At 45.0% G+C, this 20,730-nt stretch overlaps 1 protein-coding gene across 1 annotated transcript; it reads right to left on the bottom strand.

The window, feature by feature from the left end:
* Nucleotides 1–4,465: 4,465 nt before the first annotated feature.
* LOC8032517 lies at nt 4,466–6,512 on the bottom strand. The gene has a single exon (XM_002410173.5). The coding sequence runs from the start codon at nt 6,130–6,132 to the stop codon at nt 5,527–5,529; it is 606 nt and encodes a 201-aa protein (XP_002410217.3). The 5' UTR covers nt 6,133–6,512; the 3' UTR covers nt 4,466–5,526.
* Nucleotides 6,513–20,730: the final 14,218 nt, after the last annotated feature.

Below are 20,730 nucleotides of genomic sequence, written 5' to 3' on the forward strand. Positions count from 1 at the left end.
GCACGTTAAAGACCCCAGGCTAACAATTGTACTGCACTGGCTAAATTTCTGATCTACAGCTGGGAGACAAGTCACGCGTTGAGGCAGACCAAGTTCTAAGCTGTATAAACGTGCACACGCCCCAATATTTCTTTTTGTCAGCCAGCGCGCGCTCGAGAGCTGACGGCGGGACACATCACTCCCGCGTAACACACACACACACAAAAAAAAAAGAAAACCGTCATAGGGCGCTGTTTTTGAGACGATTATGGCAGTATTATGTTCCCTCGCCGCGAACAAACAAACAAGCAACATGTTTCGGCTACTCTTATTTGCTATTATCATCTATACAAAAGCATACACATTTTGCAATAACAGCGTTTGTAATGTCAACGACATGTCGCGCTTTCATTGGTCACATCTCATCCTGGTGTCCGAAACAATCGTGCACGCTGCTCGTTTTCTTTTATATTTTTTTCTGCAACTGTCTTTACGTAAAGAAGAAAAAAAAAAAAAACTGAAGCGTGTTTTATAGGTTATAGACGTAAAGGAATGATTCCAAGTGGTATTTCCTGAAAGTTCAAAATATGTTGCATTGCCCCTGTAAAGAACATTGCTATAGTCACGGACAGAGTAAGAAGGGCAGGGAAGTCTTTTAGTTGTTTCGCCGGTAGCTCAAACCTTCGATAACACTTGGGCGTCTCGTAAGCGAAAACTAATACATTTGAAATATACCAGATTCTAATTTCAGTGTATTTGAAGTACACTTCATAATTGTAAGTAGACAAAAAAAAAAATAGACCGAAAATACACACTTCTTTTTTTTTTACTTAGTACAAAAATATATTTCTAAAAATATTTTAAAAATACCTTTATGTAAACTACATTTGAAGTTCCCTTCATGCGTTTTGAAATATGTAAATACTAAATTAGTAGGCACAAAATACCTTTCACATAGATTTCTTAAAATATTTATTTATTTCATGCAAAATATACTACAACCCTAATAAAGATGCAGTGATGAAAAATATGTGCAGTATACTCTTAAAATACCTGGAAATCCTAAATACTGTCGTGTTATACTCTGGGTACCTTTTGGCTGCAATACTTTGGTAGTTTGACTTAAACTACCAAAGTATTAAAAAGCTCGCCTATCAGAAGTTCACTTCAAGCAGATGTGGAGTACACTGAAGTGCCTAAATACAACATTTGATTCGTTTGTCAATTGAGTTGTACAGCATCGCACTGATAAATTAGCCTAGTTTATGTTATTGTTTCCTTTTTTTCTATCAAGAACACACCTGATGAGTTTCTTGCACACCAATCACAAACGGGGTTCGGGAACTACAACCACAACACTTGCTGATGCTGGAAAGCTTCAGCAAGTGCTGTGAGCAGACATGTTTGGCGTGGTTGTGTTAGCACAATGTTAGTTCACTGAATGTGCATAGTCACCATTGTACGTGATGTGAGTGACTAATATGACCATATTAAATAGTCAACTAGTAATGAAAAAAAAATAACTATTTTAAAGTGAATAAACTGCCTTGACTCGCTTAGTTCTGAGTGGCGCTATGCAGAGAAGCAATACCATTTCTTCCAGCGGACGTTTTTTGTGAGTATTGTTTTAGCGACTGCGCCGAATTATTATTAGTTCTACCACTGCTTTTCTAAAAGTAAGAGATATCGTCCACGAACTTCAAAACACTGTTTCCCTTTTGAAAGATTCCCGAGGAGAAGATCAAGTACTTGGAACCTTTATATGTGCAGAGCTGGTCACCGGTCAAATGATTACCTTCAATATGTAGGCTATATAAAGCACTAGAGCAGTCAACGGGACTGTGATTCAGGTGTTCAGTGCGTTTATTGTGTTTGTGTTCGTTTCTAATATGTAATTGTGGGATGTATTTAGATGTGCCTTCAAATACCACAGGGACCTCATTTACTAACAAAATTCAAAATAAAAAAAATTGTAGTTGGTTTTTAATACGCAAATGGCATCTTAAGGGGGAAGGAATTTTATTTTTGGTATATATAACATATTTTCTGACTAATATTTACGATATATTTTGAATGCTTTACGCACGTATTTCGAATGCGGACAAAATAATACAGAATGAATACAAGATGTATATTCCTATTCAATACATTTCAACTTCGTTTCAAGTACGGCCTCTTTTTGCTAAGGGGGAGGTGGGGCATCCGAAAGAGACGCCCGGCCGTTCTCATCCTTTCAATGCCAATGTGGGCAGGAACTGCGGGAGAGAAGGAGACGAAAGCAAGCGGGGACGTCAGAACTCCGAACTCTGGTTGGAATGATTAGTCTGTAGAGGAAAAGCTAGTTTCCTTCGTCTCTACTCGTTCGGCGAACGGATGCGAACGCGGAACGCTGGGCGCCGGCGTTTCTCAGTCGAGCGCGTTCGAAGTGTGAGTAGAGAAAAAGGAAGCTGGCTTTGCTTTGAAGGACTAATCATTCCAATCGGAGCTCGGTGTCCTGACGTCTCCGCGAGAACTCGTCTCCAGCTCTCCCGCAGTTTCTGCCCACATAGCTCTGACATCATACCAGGCGATCTTCCGTGGGAATCACGAAGCTCAGGGAATAGTTGCTCGTGCTCCCGACTTCGGAAATGTAGTACCTTCGTGGATTTCTCCTTTGTGTTCGTCTTTGAAAACCCGCGGAGAATTATTTTGTTGGTCGAACAGATGGACACCATCGATAAAACTCCTCTGTTCTCACAAATATTATTCGGTCACTCAGCCATATTGCGTAGGGTGGCCTCCCATGCCGTTGCTTGACTGATGGCGATCTCGAGTGTCGTCGGTTATTTTGAGAATACCGAAATAATTTATGCGTACTGATCTCTCTACATGGTTCTTTTATGCATTGTATAACGAACTCCGTTATCGGAGTTCGGTATAACGCATATATAGTTATAACGCAGTTATCTCTGAAGCATATAAATATGTGTGCGTGCATTAATTTTCCATTACCTTGTTATATAAATATACGGATCGCAATTGGTCAGTGAGTGTATGACGAAGAATTCATATGTGTCAGCATTTCCTTTTTTTTCTATGGCACGCTTTTACGTTTTCTGGAGCGGTCGACATGCATATCTCTCCAGAGGGCTCTGTCGGCCATATATGTCAGCGCATCGTGGCTCAAAGAACAGGAAGCGAAAGCTTAGGGTACTGAATCCAGGGATCTCCGGTTCGCTTCCCGCCCCTGCTGCTTTTCATCTGGAAAAGCATCGCACCCGCGTCCTCTCGTGTTTCACTACCGACTGGTGAGTATTAAAGATCCCTGGTTAGTGCTCGAACTGTACTGGCTAAATTTTTTATATGCAACGTAGACAGGGGAGACTAACTTCCCGCGGTTGAATGAGTGATTACTAACATAAATATTACCAAAGTGGGTTTTTTTTCTTTATGAGTATGTATATCTTATATGACCATTTTTTGTTAACTATTAAGTATACGTATAAATAGACAGACGCAGAGCATATATGTGTCCCATCTAGAGTCACGTCTTCATAAAGGACGATACCAACAAATATTTTCAAGATAGCACAGCTCTTTGATTCGAAATGTTGGCTTTGTCTTAAAACTTAGGAAATTGGAAGCCCGAGAAGGCCAAGGTATAACTAACCAGTTATCATTTAATTAGTGTGTATCTTGGTCCTAAATCACCAAACGAGCGCCAGAGCTAGCTAGCCTAGTCGTTAGCATGCCACCTAGCGTCTTTGGGCCTCAGCTCCCGAGTGAATACAATAATTAGGCTTCACTGGTCGCTGTTAGTGACCTCTCATCTTTAGTCCTTTATCGCAAAAAAAGTGCCAGAGTAGTGCTTTCTTGTCAGGTTGCTTGGTTGTCATCTGGAATCTTTAGGCCTTACTAACCGAACAAATGTTGGAATTGAATAGTTGTTTGGTTGTGAACTGACTTTTTTACTTGTGTGTGCCACGTTGGCATTCACGTGGCGAATCAGAGAAAAGCCAGACATTGGCATTCCTTCGACTAGTTAGGTAGAAGGCAAACTACCGGGACTCTAATTAGAACCCCAGAGAAAAAGAACCTGTCAGGTCTAAGTTAGGCCTTTATCCAGCAAAACATGGGTCAAGTTACGTTGTTCTTTGACTTGATGCCTTGGTTGCAGTGGAGCAGTTCTTTTGAGATTTATGAAACGTTTGTCAATTTTTGAGCGCATTATTATCCACCCACTTTCACGGACAACAGGGGGAAGTAAAAACGTCTTGAGAAAGATTATAGTAATTAAAGAAATTCAAGAGTTCAGACTGATTTGGCGTGTAAGAGAAAGTTTTAGATCAAGTAACACTGGGAAGGAAGACGACCTGAATGGGTGAAACGGGTGCTCTAAATTGAACACACGGCGAAAACGTAAGCGATCTCGACAACTTTATCGCCGAGTGTCTGACTTATAGCCCTTGAATCGTGCTACAGGAAGCTGAAGAACACAAATAAAAGGTTTAGCAGGAACAGTCGTTTTAATCGTACGAACACACTCATTCAAATGACGTTTATCATTAATAGAACTTGGTCCAGAAACACGATATGAAAATACGTCTTTACGGCTATATCACACGCCAATGTGGCATACCCACGCATTATGACATCTTTTAGCGTCCCTGAGATTCCTGAAGATCCTCGGGGTTGTCACATTGCCAGCAGCTAACCATATTGGCGACAGCTCGCCGGTTGCAAAACTGCCTACCCACACGTGGATGACTTAACAGTAGAAACATCACAGATTTCACTCGTCAGTCCTCTCATTCGGCAAGCCCTAAACACGAACAGTCAGTGCTCAAAGCAAGACATTGCCAGCTGGCTCACATTTCGGTTTCATCCTTTATCACGAAATTGAACAGACGCAAAGGGACGCGGGTTGTTTTTGTTGTGTACCGCTAACCACTATTTTGATTTCAAGGCCTTTACGTAGCTGCTTCATCTCGCTCTACGTGCTCTGTATCGCAACGAGCGCGTGATCGGAATAAAATCCTCTCGGAGCATGATATCTGCCTCTGAGCAAAAGCTCTAGGACGCCGTTCTACCCTGTAAATCCTGTTTTCCATTCTGACTCTCCTTCATGGTTTTGCCAGTTTGCCTCGATTCGCGCTAGATGCCGGTATAAAGCGTTTACCCTCCCAAAATGTAATAAAGCTTGATTAAAAAAAAAAAGAATTACAGTGAATCAGCCGACCTATGGGAGCACAATTACATTAAATGAAAATTGCATATTCATTATCGGTCATTGTAGACTAACACGCGTCCTCGGTTTCCTGTCAACGATGGTGACAGAAACTCCACGCTCGCACGGTAAACCTCAGTTGAGAAGGTAAACTTGTTTACAAAACAACAAGAACACTAACTAAGAGTTCCCGAGCAGTCTTATCGGCACCGAGGCCAAGTACGCACCTTGAAGAATCACTCGGAACAGTACTACGAATCGGGAAGCATAAACGCTATCCGACCAACAGTCGTCGATGGGGAGTGGTCTCAGCTGCTGTCAGGGGACAAGCTCACCAGAACTCAGCTAGGAAACGACCTTCCGGAGTTCCTAGAAGGCGGAAAAAGTCGCTGCGCGGTCGGTGCCGAGGCAGACGCACGAAGCACCCTGTTCACTCCAATGGGCCCGACGTCCAGGTTGAGCCTGTTCAGAGGCAGGCCCACAAACCCTCCGGGCCTGGACACACCGCCCGGTCCGGCGAAGTCGTCGAGAGCGTTCCGGTAGTTCCCTTCGTCTTCGGCGTCGTCCTTGAGCTCACGAGGTGGCTCAGAAGGCCGTGTCCTGGGCACGTAGCGGTCCGGGTAAATGCTGGGTTCCGGCTCCGGCGTCGGCAGCGCGTTGGTGTCTCCGCCTCCCGCGCCGAACCCTTGCCAGAAGAAGACGTGCGAGGACCCCGGCGGGCCAAGGCGCCATCCGTAGCGGCTTTGGATGCGTCCTTCACTGTCGCCCCACTGCTGGTAGAACGCGTTGCCGGTGTCGTAGTTGAGTCGGAACCTAGAGCCAGGAGGGATGGGTCCGGCCCACAGGTTCCGTGTTGGCTGAGACTGACAGCAAACGAAGAGGAGCAAAGGCAGCAGCAGCGCGGACAGGAGCAGGGCTGGGCACCTTGGCAGTGTGACGGTGTCCATCTCTTTACGTTCGGAGAAGCGGCTTTTGCTTGGAGAAGGGCGACGTGAAGATACGGTGTCGCTGGAACGATGCTCGCCCAGAAACAAGCGGGAAGTCGGCGACGATCCTCGGGCTTTCGGAAGGAGGCGAACGGAGGAGCTTGCTCCGGCGACGGCGTGATGCGTTCGCGTCGTCGTTCGTATCTGACGTTGAACGAGCGCGTCGCAGCCGCCCCTTTAACCCGTTTCGGAAAGGCGAGAGGAAATGGCGTCGGGGTGACGCGTCCTCACGGGTCCTCTCCGCTCCTCCTCGGTTGCGTTAGAGAGGGAAACATTGCGGGGCGAACAAGCGGAAGGCCGGCCTCCGTCGGGAACGGCCAGACGCTGTGACAGATCGCTGACGTAGTACCGCCACGCGCGTATGTTTGACAAGCGGGGTGACAACAGCAGGACCGATTTAACTCGTTAGGATAACTCTGGGCTCGGACTTTGGGAGAGGGGGATCGGGAGGGAGTAACGGACGTCGGTTCCGCGAATTGTTGCAACACGTTATTCGGCCCGCCCATGTGCGTAAAATCCCCGGCTGGACGAATCAGCTCTTGGCGTTCGGTCAAAGGGTACGGCTCCACCCAAGAATTTGTCCGTGCTTATGCAATAAGCATTAAGAGGTGAATATGGGAGTCTCATCTAAATGGTGTAAGGCTCAATGGCAGCACCGGCTTTAAGAAGCCCTGACAAGAACACGTTATATGCGAGCCTGGCTTAGCGAATTGCCGGAAATTATAATTACGAACCTCTCCGGCATCATCCGCTTAAAACAGAACCAGCGTTTTTACAGGTGTTGACCATAACGACGCTGAATTATTTTATTCCCACATATACTCAAAGTACCGCGTGATTTGACTAAGCATATTCCAATGGCGAACCGAACCAGCATGCTCGACACGAAAACAGGAACATGTTACTGGGAACCTGTATAGAACGCATAGAAAAAAGGTTGTGCTCCTGAAGTCAGAAGAGAAATGACAAAATAATTCCGCTAGAAGGCTGTGTAAAATCAAATTAAATCTAATAGGGTGTAATGCTGCCTTGATGCCCACATTGGAGTGAAGCTCATGGCTTTTCTTGCGAACACTGAATCAATTGTGACAAAGAATAGCAGGATTTGACGATTGTACAGATAGTCGGGGGATGAAGTGCCGGCACTCTATATAATTTAGTGACTTTAGTTTAAACTAAATGTCGTAGTCAAGCCGCTTACGTTTTGTAGGCATAGTTTAAATCTCAAGTCTTCTAGTGTCGTTGTTGTCATATTTTCGAAGAAGTGCGGTTTTTACTACATTTCACGTTTATTTGCTTTTGGCGAACACACACTGGCCATCGTGGATAACATGCACTCAAATCTTCACCCGACAGCGCACTGTGTTATCCGCCATCCAAACGGTTACTCGGTGAAGGAGCGCACCCTAAAGGGCCAATTTCGGTTGGTACAGTCAGATGCTGCCTGTTCAGTGACGGTGGGGATACACCTGTGTCAATTGTGAGCAGAAATATATGGTCTGGGTTACCGCTGCATCAAGCTCACATCACGTGATCTCGCTATCGCGCTGGAGAATATACGGTTCATTGTTTCGCGCACCTGCTCTTTGTAAACGTCCGCCGCAACCAGCGCCACCACCGGATGGGCTGTGGATAGACGATGGTTAACGCCGTATTACTCTCACTAAAGGTGGAGAGCGGTACGACGAATACACCGTGTTTTCTTAACTGTATACACCGCACCCGCAGCATAATACGCACAAAGAATATTTTCAGACATAGCCCACCTTGACAAGTGCGCGCTCTATTAACTCCCAAAAAAACTACCATACATAAATCATTACACTAACACACTCTGTCTTTCACAAAATTCGTCACGACTCCTTATAATGAACGATTTAGAAAAACGAAATCCCTGTGTTGTCCGCACCTGTGGATATCACGCTCTGTTTAAAATTTCACTTTCCAAACTTTTATAACTCGCAGACTGCGACATGATAAAGTACCCGCGTCTAATTTTTCCGTGTGCCACATGGCCAGCAAGACAGGAACGCGTTACTAAAAAAGCCATTAAACGCCGTCTACCCGATCAAATGGTAACGAATACACATTACTAATTCTTTATCTTTAAATGTGACAATGTCGTTATTTCGTTACGGAAAAAAGAAAAGTAATCATACTCTATCTCTCTAATCATGCGCTGTGCTGCCAAAGCCGAAGTAGGAAGAGAGATGAAAACCGCTTTTATAAACATTTATAGTGAAGGGCTAATATTCTAATGCGACAAAAGCAATGTTTGGGCCTCGCACGAGAGGGTCTGGGTAGCAGGGGTGTTTCTCTTTCCGCTCTTTTCCAACTGCTTGCGTTAGACTATGGCCATTTTGCCTCTGATAACGCTGAGCGCATCTAGCGGGACAGAGGGTAAATACAAATAACGCATTACTCTTAACGAGTTACTCACAGAAAAAAAAAAAATCATCTGGTGGGTTAGTTGGCTATACATCTTAATTACGCATGGAAGTCTGCAAACAGCCAGTCTCTGCTTTCAGATGGAACTCGGCGTACGACGAGGCCAAAAAAAAAAAAAAAAAGCGTTCCTGCTAAAAAATAAAATTGGCGACATCAAACCCAGGGGTCTCTAAATCCTGGCCCTCGGAGGAATTCTGGGCGGCGCGCGGTTGCACGCGGTGTTTACACGCGCCCGGCCCGCAACCCACTACTAAAAAACAAAAAAACAAAAAAAAAAAAACTCTTGCAAGAAAAAAAGAAAAAAAAAAAAAGCACCGCGACGCGGATTAAAAGGGTAAAGGAAGGTACTAGGAAGAATGAAAGAAAACTTCAACAAACCGATGGATCTCTCCCCAAAATATTTATTATACATCTTCATTCCCAGCATTAATATTCGTAGTTCCCTGCTTCATGTCTGTGTAACTATGATAACATTTTTTAACGTTCTCATTAATATCGGGCCTAGTGTACTGTGTCATAACCCCTATATTCGAATCAGCAAATCTACCATTTTCATTATAATCTTCTACCCTGTGTGAATATGCCAAGGTTCCTGTACGCTTTGATTTATGCCTGGTACATTCTCCAGGTCACATTTATTTCATAGTGTCATATTTAGCAACATATGAATTGTAGAAAGAAGGTTAATGACCTGATCCGGTTTACATTCCTTTTTAAAATTATGCTTTATACATTTTCGTATTTAAATGCTTATTTAGGTCTATTCATTTTGTATTTTCTAATTTATATTGTTTTAAACTTTTCCCAGCCTTGTAGTCTGCTTTATGTCCCTAATCCGTCCCCTTAGCCAAAAAGGTTTAAGATCGCGCCTGTTTTACGTACTTACGTCATACGCATTGTAACATTAAAATGTTAACTTCTAGGTTCATTTTATTTTTTTTCGCCAATTGCCGTGCTTTTTCAAGAGATCCCGAAGATTGGCTCTCTGTTTGCTGCGCGGAAAAGTAGGAACACGGGGGTGATCTTTAGGTTGTACGTCAAAACTATACGTTTGCTGTAAACTAAACAAATAACCTACCGTGACAATAAACCAAAGTGAAAGCATAAAAGTATAAAGCAGCCAAATATAGGTCTATTTAAACTCCGACATTTTTATTTTTTTAAAACAGTGCCTGCGAACACTTTAATTGCCTGCATAGTAACACAGTACGTAAAATAACAATTTCGTGTGCTTAATGAAGAAATACAAATAGTAAAAACGTCCAGGAAACATACGAGGTGCGCTGGGCTAATAAACATGAAGCCTCGTGTATTTTGTTTGGCAACGCTAATAACTTTTTTACATAATTTGCTTCAACATAAGGACAGGAGTACCGAAGTTCCGGAGAAAAAGGGCATCCCTATGACAATCGAGATAACGCTTTTTTTTTTTTTTGCTGACGTCACCGAGAGAAAGGAACTTATGTTAACACCATTTCTGAAGATTGGTTCTCACACAAACAAAACTCCACGTTGAGCGGAACGTCGCCTTTTTCTAAGACCTCTCGCAGTTTTTTTGTTGGCACAGACAGTCACATCGCTTTTCAGCTTCGCGAGCCGCTGAGTGTAAACTTCGTAAACAGCAGTGGCGACGTAGAAACGCAGACACCTCATTGAGCCAATAACGTAATGCGTCAAAGCTGCAACATTCGTTGTGGACCATTTAGTGTGTGAAATGAAAAAAAAAATATTATCAGTATGACATATTAATGCTTCGTCATTCGCTGTAGCCCCTGCCTGCAGTAATTGGTTGTGTGTGTGCGAGGCGGCGCATACGCGAGAAACTGCTAAATTCTAAAGGATTACAATAAAAAAATTGCCGATATAAAACCCCACACGAATATAATTGGTGTTCGCCACTGCACGACACATACGCGTAAATAACTGGACTCCCCCTCACGTATCGTGGAATGTGGGACTGCCTGAAGAATATCTCTGCAATAGACCCTTTTCAAATGTTCATCGAGCAACACTGGCGGCTGCCATATTTTGGACATCGCTTCTTGCGGGAAGCGTGTGGTTAGATCCGAGTTCACGCCGAGCGCTGGAGCATCCTCGTGTCCCATCCGTGCTCAAAGTGCGTGCCCAAAATAGGGAGGCCTCTTAGCGGCTGCTGGAGGGCGCGTACTTTTGAAAAGAGAGAAATCGAGGAAGAGTAGGAGGTAAGAGCAAGCGGGGACGTCAGAGTGTCGTGCTCAGATTGGAAGGTAAGTTAGTAGAGGCAAAAGCGAGCTTCCTTCGTCTGTAGCCACTGTGCGAATGCGAGACACCACACGAGGAGCAGGCGACGCACTTGTTCGCTATGATTAGAGGACATAGTGGGTAGAGCAAAAAACAGCTAGACTTTGCATCTACCCACTGGTCATTCTAATTAGAACTCGGCGCTCTGGAGCTCCCGCGCTCTCTTATCTCCTCCTCTCCTTCAGTGTTTCCCCATGTACTAAATTATATTTGCTTTGGGAGTGTGACGACTCCCCGTCGATGAAGCGATGCCAACGTCGCGAAATGACGGGAGTCGCCAAGTTTGCAAAGCATCGGGCCAGCGTCGTCATTTTCCCCGTCGTCTGCGGCATTGTTCCTTGCACGTAGCGCGTGTTTGCTGACACTCCCGTGCGCGTGCACACAGAGGCCTAGTGCTATAAACGTCGCTACCACGTTTTCTCTTGCCAGGCGGTTAATGACGTCGGTAACGCGGGGTGCGGGGATGTCTTTCCTTTCACGGGGGCATTGAAGAGAAAAAAAGGGCGTATCGGCATTCTGTCGCCGGTGCTGGCATTGATGGCTCGACAGCTTTACGTAACTTTTGACGTAACAACTCCGAATGAGCACGGTTGACGCCCCGTGCAATACAAAGACTCCCTGCTCTGGTTTCTGACGACAGAGTATCGTAAAATATCGGGCGGAGTTTGCTAATAACACTACGACTCAGCTATAATGTAACTGTATATGAACGTCACATCGGCGCAGTGTTGACCCACACCCTGTAGCGCCATTCTTACTGCGAGTGTGTAGTGGTCGTAAGAAAGGTTCGGGTGTATGCCGTAATTACGCCAGTGAGGAAGATGCTTTCTTAGGATATGTCCAAGTATACATGCGGCGCAAAAGCTCTTGCTGAAAATGTGAAGCACAAAAAAGGAAAGCTTGGTTTTATACCGCAGAGAGACCATAGAATGAAATACTTTTGCAGGATAGGTCTATATATACGAGAGGTGTAAACCCTAACTGCTTCTGGTAACGTGTTTATTTGCCACTATCCGATTCCCCGCTGGCAGTTAGTTCATTTAGGATTAAACGATTATCGAGTCTATGGGGCGAACAGTTCCAACTGCGTCATGTATAGATCATCGACAGCTTCATAGATAAAGGGTTTGTGTACATCTGAGATCTAGCGTTCACCTTTAATGATAACAAAAAAAAAAATATAACTTCGGCTTTAAAATTAGCATTAAATTGTTGAAGCTATTTTAGCTCATCGTGCGGCATACCAAAAATCATTGAGCACGTGCGGCGCCTGAAGCACAGCCCTGAAAGGGCGACAATGAAGACACACCTGACCATAGAAGAATACCATCTGCAATAGGCTTTCACCTTCTGTTTGGTTCTTTTGTTGCTACAGCAGATGGAAACAAGGTCGCGGAAGCTCTGTTGTGCAGTGTACCTTATAAAGCAAAGTGAGATAACACCTTCTAACAAAATACTTAAACGTTTCTGTGTTGTAAGTTCTTTTTCTCATTACGTTCATTTTTAAAGGCCCGTTCACACACTTGTATCCGAGTAGAACCAACTGAAAGGAGACCGGTTTTTAAGCCTTTTGCGACGGCTTAGAACCGGATGTACTGCTGCGGAGCTGGAGGTCTAAAAACCGGTCTTGTCTCAGTCGATCCTACTCGGTTGGAAGTGTGTAAATGGGCCTTAATGTTCCAATCTTTCTTTCTCTCTCGCTACACCTCTCTCTTTCCATTCCCTATCTTTATCTGTACGGCGCTTGTCCATGACGTCAGTTCAGGCTCGAAATCTGGACAGAATCTATGTAGGTGAGCTTCTGTACTATGCCTTTTTGTTGACGAAGGCAGTATGTTCCAAGTCGCTCGAACTCTCTCGCTCTCTGATCGACTACGCCAGGTAGAGTAGTTGGATATATAAATGAGCATCGGCGAATATTTCATTTTCGAACTTGCTCAAGCTTATTCCAACGGGAATCGAGCTGGTGCGTTTCAGCATACGGGTTCTCGCCGGCCCTACCCGATGGATGCGCCCGCTGCGACTCCGAAAAGAGAAAAAAAGAGAGTAATCCTTGCGACGTAAATATGTCCCCGATTGCGCATAATGAGTTCCGTCGTCTCGGTAGAGCCGCTTCTCACGCTTTTGTTATTCTCCACTACCAATACCAACGCTACAAAAAAAAAAAATCACTTACATGCAGACGAATAAGGCAAATGACAGAAAACTCCGTACCGAATGTGAAAAGACGTTTAGCACGATATTATTTCACGTTTTTTTCTTTTACATTCTGCAAAATCAAACTAAACAGTGGCTGACCTCACTATCTAAAGACGGAAAAAAAAGAAGCTTACATTTATTTATTATCCGGATAGTCTGTCCAGCATATCCCTCAGTGCATTCCCACAGATAACAAATTAAACTCGACTCGCGACCATTCCGATAAATCCAAGAAGCACGAATTGTGTCGTACTTGTTTTATGCGTGCGTTATGACTTGTAGTGCTTGGTTATAAGAACTTTGGGTGATTCTGAGTGCGTAGCACACCCGACATGACACACAGGCGCCCCCAGGATTATCAGAACGATAACAAATTAAAACGGAGGTTCGGGCGAGTTGGTTGTTCATGACTAACATGGAAACAGCGCACCCTCAAAACAAGCACTCTAAGCTTTCATGCACACAAAAGAAAGAACCACTTATACAGCGCTGACTGACAACTCTATGTTATATTTACAATTTTCGTTTTCGTCTTTCTTTGGGATTAGGGTTTCTATGGCAAAAAATTGCCCTTTTCTTCTTCCTTTTTTTTGTGCTTTTGTAATAGGAAGCTAAACCATAAAATTATTGTATGGCTAAGTACTTTAGTTCTTTGTTGGACAACATTATGGAAGGAGTGAATAACAAGTTATTCAGGTGTGGAGTGTGTAAGGAGCATGCCTTAACGAGAAGTTTCCGTGGATAATGCTTCTTTCGAAAGTGGGTGTAGTGTCTTGAGTTATTAGATTGTAGCCACCCTTGTGGTATCCTTGTGGTAGCTGAAGTGGCCTAGAGGGAAGGAGGTTTATCGAAAGCCACAGGATAAAATTGTGCCTCGAGCGAGTGCTTCGCCGCCATTCGCTCGGAAAGCCGCCATTCATTATTCACTTTTGTGCTGCGCCGTTATTCCGCTATTGGCTTCCAAGAGCATGCATGGACGAGGCACGTGCTTCGTGCTTCGGCGCATTTGACGCCACTCGCAAGACAAACAAAAACACTTCGAAGGTTGATTGCGCCCACTACGCTATCCATTGTCTGCTGCGCGAATTAAGTCACGACGTCCTCCTGCGAGCCGACGATAACCTAACGCAGACTCTCGTGAGTCATACTTGGTCCCGCTGCTTGCGCGCCGTTTCAAACCTTCCCTGTGGCGCCGAGCAAAGGCTACGGTTCGATGCTCAGTATCATTTGCACAAAGCGACGCTGGTGTGGCCTTCATTCCTTAGATAAGACGAGACCCTTATCTGCTCAACCGGAACGTACAATAAATAGATCGTTAAAAACAATGAAAGCTGAATTGGCACGAACGTAGGTTTACCGTCACGGTGTTGTCCCATTAATTTATTTAAAGCGAGAAGACACCCGTGGAATTCGTATTAATTACATCGTATTGGGACCGTCCGCATTGAAGGTAAGGTAATCAAAGTGAATGCTTTACGCTGACGGGCCGGTAGGGGCATAATGAATGGATTGAGGCCAGCGCGGTGGCCACCCCCAGAAGGTGTTCAGTGCAACGCGTCCCGTTTCAGATAACTTGTCATGGAAATCGGCAATGCCTATCAGTGCTGTTTGGCTCGTGCGCAAAAAAAAATTATGAATCTATTTCTTTTTTTTTTATATTTCCGTTTGATGGCGTGGCTCGTGTACCCTTTTTGCTATACGATATGGGCATTTCTGAAATACGGCGCGTTGGAGCGTCCCTTATGCGTCACTAATTCTGACGCGAGGCTTTAGGTTAGTCTTTGTACTACCTACCGGAAGAAAAAATGCAACGGCAGCAGGGCACCTGATGCTGAGTGGAGCATTATATGTAATGTTGTTGCGTGCGCGTTTCGCCACACGCTTTCTGTTGCTGACATAAGTTTTTTTTTTTTTTTGCCAACCTTTTCGTAGTGAAAAAAGGATGCTTGAGTCTTGTTTTTTCTTAACGTCGTCTGACTGACGGGCCATCCATATAGAAGCACCAGTTACGCTTAATCCGGCAAATCGCGTTATTGCTTATGAGCGTGAAATCTTTTTGATATTCGTATAAATTAAGAGAATAATAACACACAAAGAAAAAGGAGAGCGATCTAGTTTGAGACGAAATGTATATTTACGTAACACATTATCCTCCCCCAATTCATTTTGTTAGAAAAAAAATGGCTTTGTGTCAAGCCGAACGGAAGGTTTTCAATTCATGAATTCATCCGCGTTTCGATGCGTATCGCAGAGCGGTGAACGAGGCGCGTTTAGCGTGTCTGATAGACGTTTCGTGCATGCCGTGCCGTCCCACCGCTTTCATCTTTGAGCGTGATTAGATAGTGCAGTTCCGTTTCACTAAATCGCGTGTCTCGAGGGTGGTCCGCCCACCTCGGCGAGTGAAGCACGCTTGGTCCTCCTTAAATCGATTGTATCCTAAAAAAAAAAAAAAACTAAAAAAAAATTACGCTTTGAAATGCGGTCATGAGGAGGGCCTCAGCTGGGATTGAATTCTCGCTTGCCACGCGTGCTTCGTTTTCCTCGAGGTCTCCCTTCTTTCGTCATTGCGGTTTCCAGCTTTTTGCGGACGCCGTTTTTTCTTCATTTCCCGTTCTGTTTTTTGTTTTGGTTTTCTCGCCGCGACCCGGTCTCCTTGGACTTGTTGGCGTGATGTACCCGTCTGGCTACACACAAAGCGGCTAAGCCGATTGGTTATCTCCCGTTGGCGGAGTGCTTAGACCTGTCGATACGTATCGTCTACACTTCGTTTCATCTTACGATGGACCGCAGAGGAAGGTGCGAGCCTCCGAAGCTAATCCCGTGCCGTTTGAGCGTCACGTGGCCTTCGGGAAAACCTCAGCGGCGTGCGGAAGAGCGCGTACAGCCAAGTGACGCACTCACTGCACTGAATTGGCGGGGAGGGTTTCTAGAGCTTCAGCCGCGCTCCATCTTAGGCTGAAACGGAGCGTGGAAAACGCTGTCTGCGACACGCGTTATGTAGACAGACTCTACTCACGACCGTTTTTGCGTTTTATTTCGTGGTAATAAAAAGTGGATCATCCTTGTTTCTCAGTTTCTCGCTTCTGTCGTGCACAAAGGCATTGCGTTGACATCTCTCGGCGGCGTGCTCCGCAACCAAGTTTTTCTTTTCTTCTTGCGAGGGTTTTGTTACAATAGCAAACTTGCTACAGTATTAGGCGAAACCGACCCTGCTTTCAATAGACCCTTTTTTTGAAGTGCGCGCCATCCAGTGGCTGCTACGCCAGTCTATCAGAGTCCGCCATTGTTTTGGGCACGTCTACTCCGAGCATGTATTGCAGACGAGTGCTGCGACGGAGTTCGGCGAGGAATCGGGTCCAAGCACACGCTTCGTGCCCGAGAATGGATGACCGCCGCCATTGCCTAATTAAATTTTGAAAAAAAAAAGGGTCGAATAAAGGTATCAATTTGGGAACGAAATTCATGCTTCCCAACTCGTGTCACTCCATTTATCAGGTTACAAGAAAATCTGGTATTTTCTTATATATATATATATATATATATATATATATATATATATATATATATATGTATGTATAGTGGAGCTAAGTTTTACACGCCCGTCGTTTTGATTACGCTGTGCACAACATCGACGATACATTTTTAATTAGTTTTCATCGATACGCTTCCCTAATTTTGCAGACAATTTCACGTCTTTTTCTTTTGCGGAGTATTTATTGAGAATCGTCTTGTTTTCCAGATTCATTTGAAGATATTTTAACACCCTGAAATGATAAAATTTTTTCAAGTGTTATTCTTCTTTTTAAGACAAAAAGCATAAGCTAGGCTCCATATGACATTTCCTAGATTAAAAGACAGTTTCAATCATAATGCGACTTGTCTCGAAATTATCTATTGTAAAAAAGGTGGACATTTACGAGAATATTGAGCCCATCCAGATTCGACAGAGCCTATCACGAATCACGTCCGCAATAATTCCGGGAGCGAGTCCGTGGTTTTATACTCAATCTGCAAGAATATCTGCGGTACGGACAAAGCCACCGGCGTGTGTGCGTGTGCCAAAAAGTCAAATTTGGGGGTTTTACGTGCCAAACCAACGACGGGCATCTGGCACGCCCTAGCGCAGGACTAAGAATTAATTTGGACCACTTGGGGATATTTTGACGTACAACCGAAAGCTCAGTTACACGGCGCCTCCTCTGCAATAAGCCTCCGTCGGATTGCGGGCACCTCGGCCGGGATTCGAACCCGCCACATGGGGATCCGTATGCCAGCGCTCTCGCCTCGGAGCCACCGAGGCGGCTTGTGCGTATGCCAGCAGGACGATCTGTTTGTACGTGAAATCGCGCATAGAAGGCAATTTCCAACGTCACACGCTCGCGCCCATGTTTTTGACACGACTGCAGATGTTTGTGGAGACGAAGGCTTTCGCGGGTTAACGCACCGAAGCGCGGAGCTTAATTCCCACCCCCGCTCATTTTGATCTAGATGAGCATCGTACCGGCGCACGGTCGTATAATTATTACTGCATGATACCTGTTCAAGCCCCCGGGACGTCAGTCCTAGTGCACCGACTAAACGTTTCTTCAATAGAGTGGAAACACCAGACGTCCATTGGGGCTGACGAACTTCCCGCGCTCTCTGGGCCTGCACCCAACAGACTGCATTATATAGATGCGGTCATTAGCGCGAGCTGTGAATAAAGAAACTTTTGTCGGCCACGAAGAGCAGCGCACACAGCTATGGCGGCCAGGGAATACACGCTACTTGCGAGCACTCGTGGCAACCAAAAGACTCGGGCCTGCGAGATTAAGTATAACGCCTGTTCGCAAGTTTGCTACGAGCAAAATACGAATTAATTATATATAACAATATTCAGAAAAATAAATAACTGATGGAAGAGGCTAAACAATTGTAACGCAGACAAAAAAAAAAAGACGAAATTGTTGGAGCCTATATCGGAAGTTTGTTTTGTGCACAGAAGCCGCACCGCATAAGACCATCAATCATATTATCGTTCGAAGTCCCGCAAAATGGGATCAATGCTGTCGGCCGGCGCTTCTCACGGTAATTCCCCACTGCTGGGAGTATACGTTTGAAAGAATTACGCGCCGCCGCGGAGAGTTTAACCCCGCCAATATTTCCAGAAAAAAAAAAAAAAAAAAAAAAAAACAGAACGGATCAGTGTTTGTTCAAAGGCGCACTCCGTCTCTCCGCTTATCGATTGGGCCGCTATCTCCTGGAGTGGAACCGCCGACTATTCTCGGAGAATTATCCGTAAGCAAAAGGATCCCCGCGTTATTAAATGCACGCTCGAACGCTAATTCTAAACGGATCGTACAAATACTTCGTCTGGAATGGTGAAGACTTCATTTTTTTTTTTATCGGGAAAAGGGTCCATGTACTTTGTGTCACCGTAACGCGGCAAAGAAGAAAACGCTACGGCCCTCTTGGGCCAATCAGAGCGGCGGACACGAATCACGTGACGGTTCTTACCAAAGGTACAGCGGCGAGAGCATAACCCAAGCAGTTGAAGAAGAAGGGAAGGAGGGGTACCGCTTTTACTAGGGCCTTCCTTCTTTTGTGTGTTTTAGACGTCCATTTTGTCCCCCTAGTAGGGTAGCCCGTCGCTCAAAATTCGTACAAAAGCGGCTGTCCTCTCTTGCTCCCTGCCGTCGCTGTAACAAATTTGCGCGCCACAAGTGAAATAGGGTATTGTCAAGTGTTTTTTTTTTTTTGATGCCGCTGATTGGCTCACTTGGACTGTAGCCTTCCCCTTTTTTCAAGTTAAAGGTGAGACTGAGTATGGCGGCGGTCAAAGTCAGTCGTGTTTTCTCCATCGTGCAAGTTTCCGTTTTCGCTGGAATAGCGCTCGAAATAATTTTATAATTTTTATACCATTTTTTTTTTTGTAACACGATGATGGATGTCGTTTTTACGCGTGGGAATGTCGCGACCCCGACGAACCTCCTAGACGATGATATCTGCATTTCTTTGGGGGTCGCGCGCTTTCGCCGACGCAGCGAGATCCAACTCCCGACTGTACGAATATACTCTCTCTCTCTCTCTCGTTCTCTCTCCGTATATCTTTCTTCAAAATCTACTTTCGAATGTTCCGAGATTTATACACGCGCTCTTTTAGAAGCTCTCAGGAATTCAAAGCTATACCGCAATCTCAAGCCCGATCCGCCTTGATCAATCACTGCCATTGACTCGAAACAAAATTTTCGTAGATTTCGCAAGAACAGCGGCAATGGGATGCAATTATGTGGCCAACGGGACGTAGCGTTCAATTTTTCTTGTTTGTTTTTAATAATTTGGGAAAAGTACATAGAACTGCGCATGTCAAATTGCCGCCCGCATCAGCCAGCCTTCAACAGTATAATACGCCGTGATCCGGACATAACAGGCGTCATTCACGTTACACTTTAATATACTCTCTTACATACGACATTTAATAGACTTTCTTCAAAACTCTATCAACCCATATTAGCGGTTGTCAGGGACACGGGTCGTGTGTTTGAATTCGAGTCCTCCCCGAGCGCTGAGAGAGCACTCGTTTTCCATACGAGATGCAACAGAGTTCACGGCGATCGCAGACGCAGTCCTCGTGTTCAAAACATGATGCGAGTACGTGGTGATGGGTGGACTCGGATATTCGGTGCAGCAGCTGCTAGATAGTGCGAGCTTTGGAAAAATGTTTGTTCATGTGAAGAACGATTGTCTCGTCCCACAAATCTTGAAATTCAACCACGCCCTGTAATCACTAAAGTTGTCGAACACTATATAATACAAACGTTTTCAGGGGTACTTTCTTTTTTCGTGTAAGGACACTTTCAGCAACCGTCGCCTGCTCACGGCAGAGTAGTTCCGTAAATAATTATCGGAAAAACCATGCTGAACTCTTCACCAAGTCATTCAGTGTCAACGGCGTATTCTGAACGAATAAAATGATATACATTCACAAACACCTGACACGAGCCATGTATCGTGTCACGCAGGTTTGCACCGGCCGCGTGAAAATCCATAGAAAGTGATTGTGAAAGGAGGTATTATTTCTACGAGAAAAGCATGGGCGCGTAAAAAAAGCGCCAATTTCGTGCGTATTCTCGTCGAGTCGGCGAGTCCGCACGCGGTACAAACCTCGATGGAATTTCCGACCTCTTTGCAGCTTATTTCTGTCCACACAGCTCTAAGAGTATAACATACCGTCGTGAGTAGGTTGTAAAGCGATTTCATGGGGTCTTTTACGTTGGGATTACCGGGACTAGTTACGCAGGCCACACTTCCGACACTAACGACATTTTAAGCACGCTCATAACCAGGTCGCCTAAGGTCACTTGGACCAAGAGCCGTTAAATATCGCTATTCACCTTTCCAGGTACGCGCGTATGGCACCTAGCTCGCAACACATCTGGGACAGACATGGCACATTGGTAGCATCTATTTTCACTACTGCACTGCCACGATTGTCTCAAGAGTCGCACGAAGCGGTCGCTTTGTGCAATAATTTGCGACAATAATTGTATGCGGAGCGGAAGTTTGTCTGCTTATTTTGAATGGGTTCTTGTGACTTTAGAACGCCGACCTCAGATTGGCTATAATTGAAAGATAGTGGGTAGACCTCAAGGC

Source organism: Ixodes scapularis, unplaced genomic scaffold (assembly GCF_016920785.2).
Source record: "Ixodes scapularis isolate PalLabHiFi unplaced genomic scaffold, ASM1692078v2 PGA_scaffold1__304_contigs__length_218370807, whole genome shotgun sequence".
Taxonomy (NCBI): Eukaryota; Metazoa; Arthropoda; class Arachnida; order Ixodida; family Ixodidae; genus Ixodes; species Ixodes scapularis.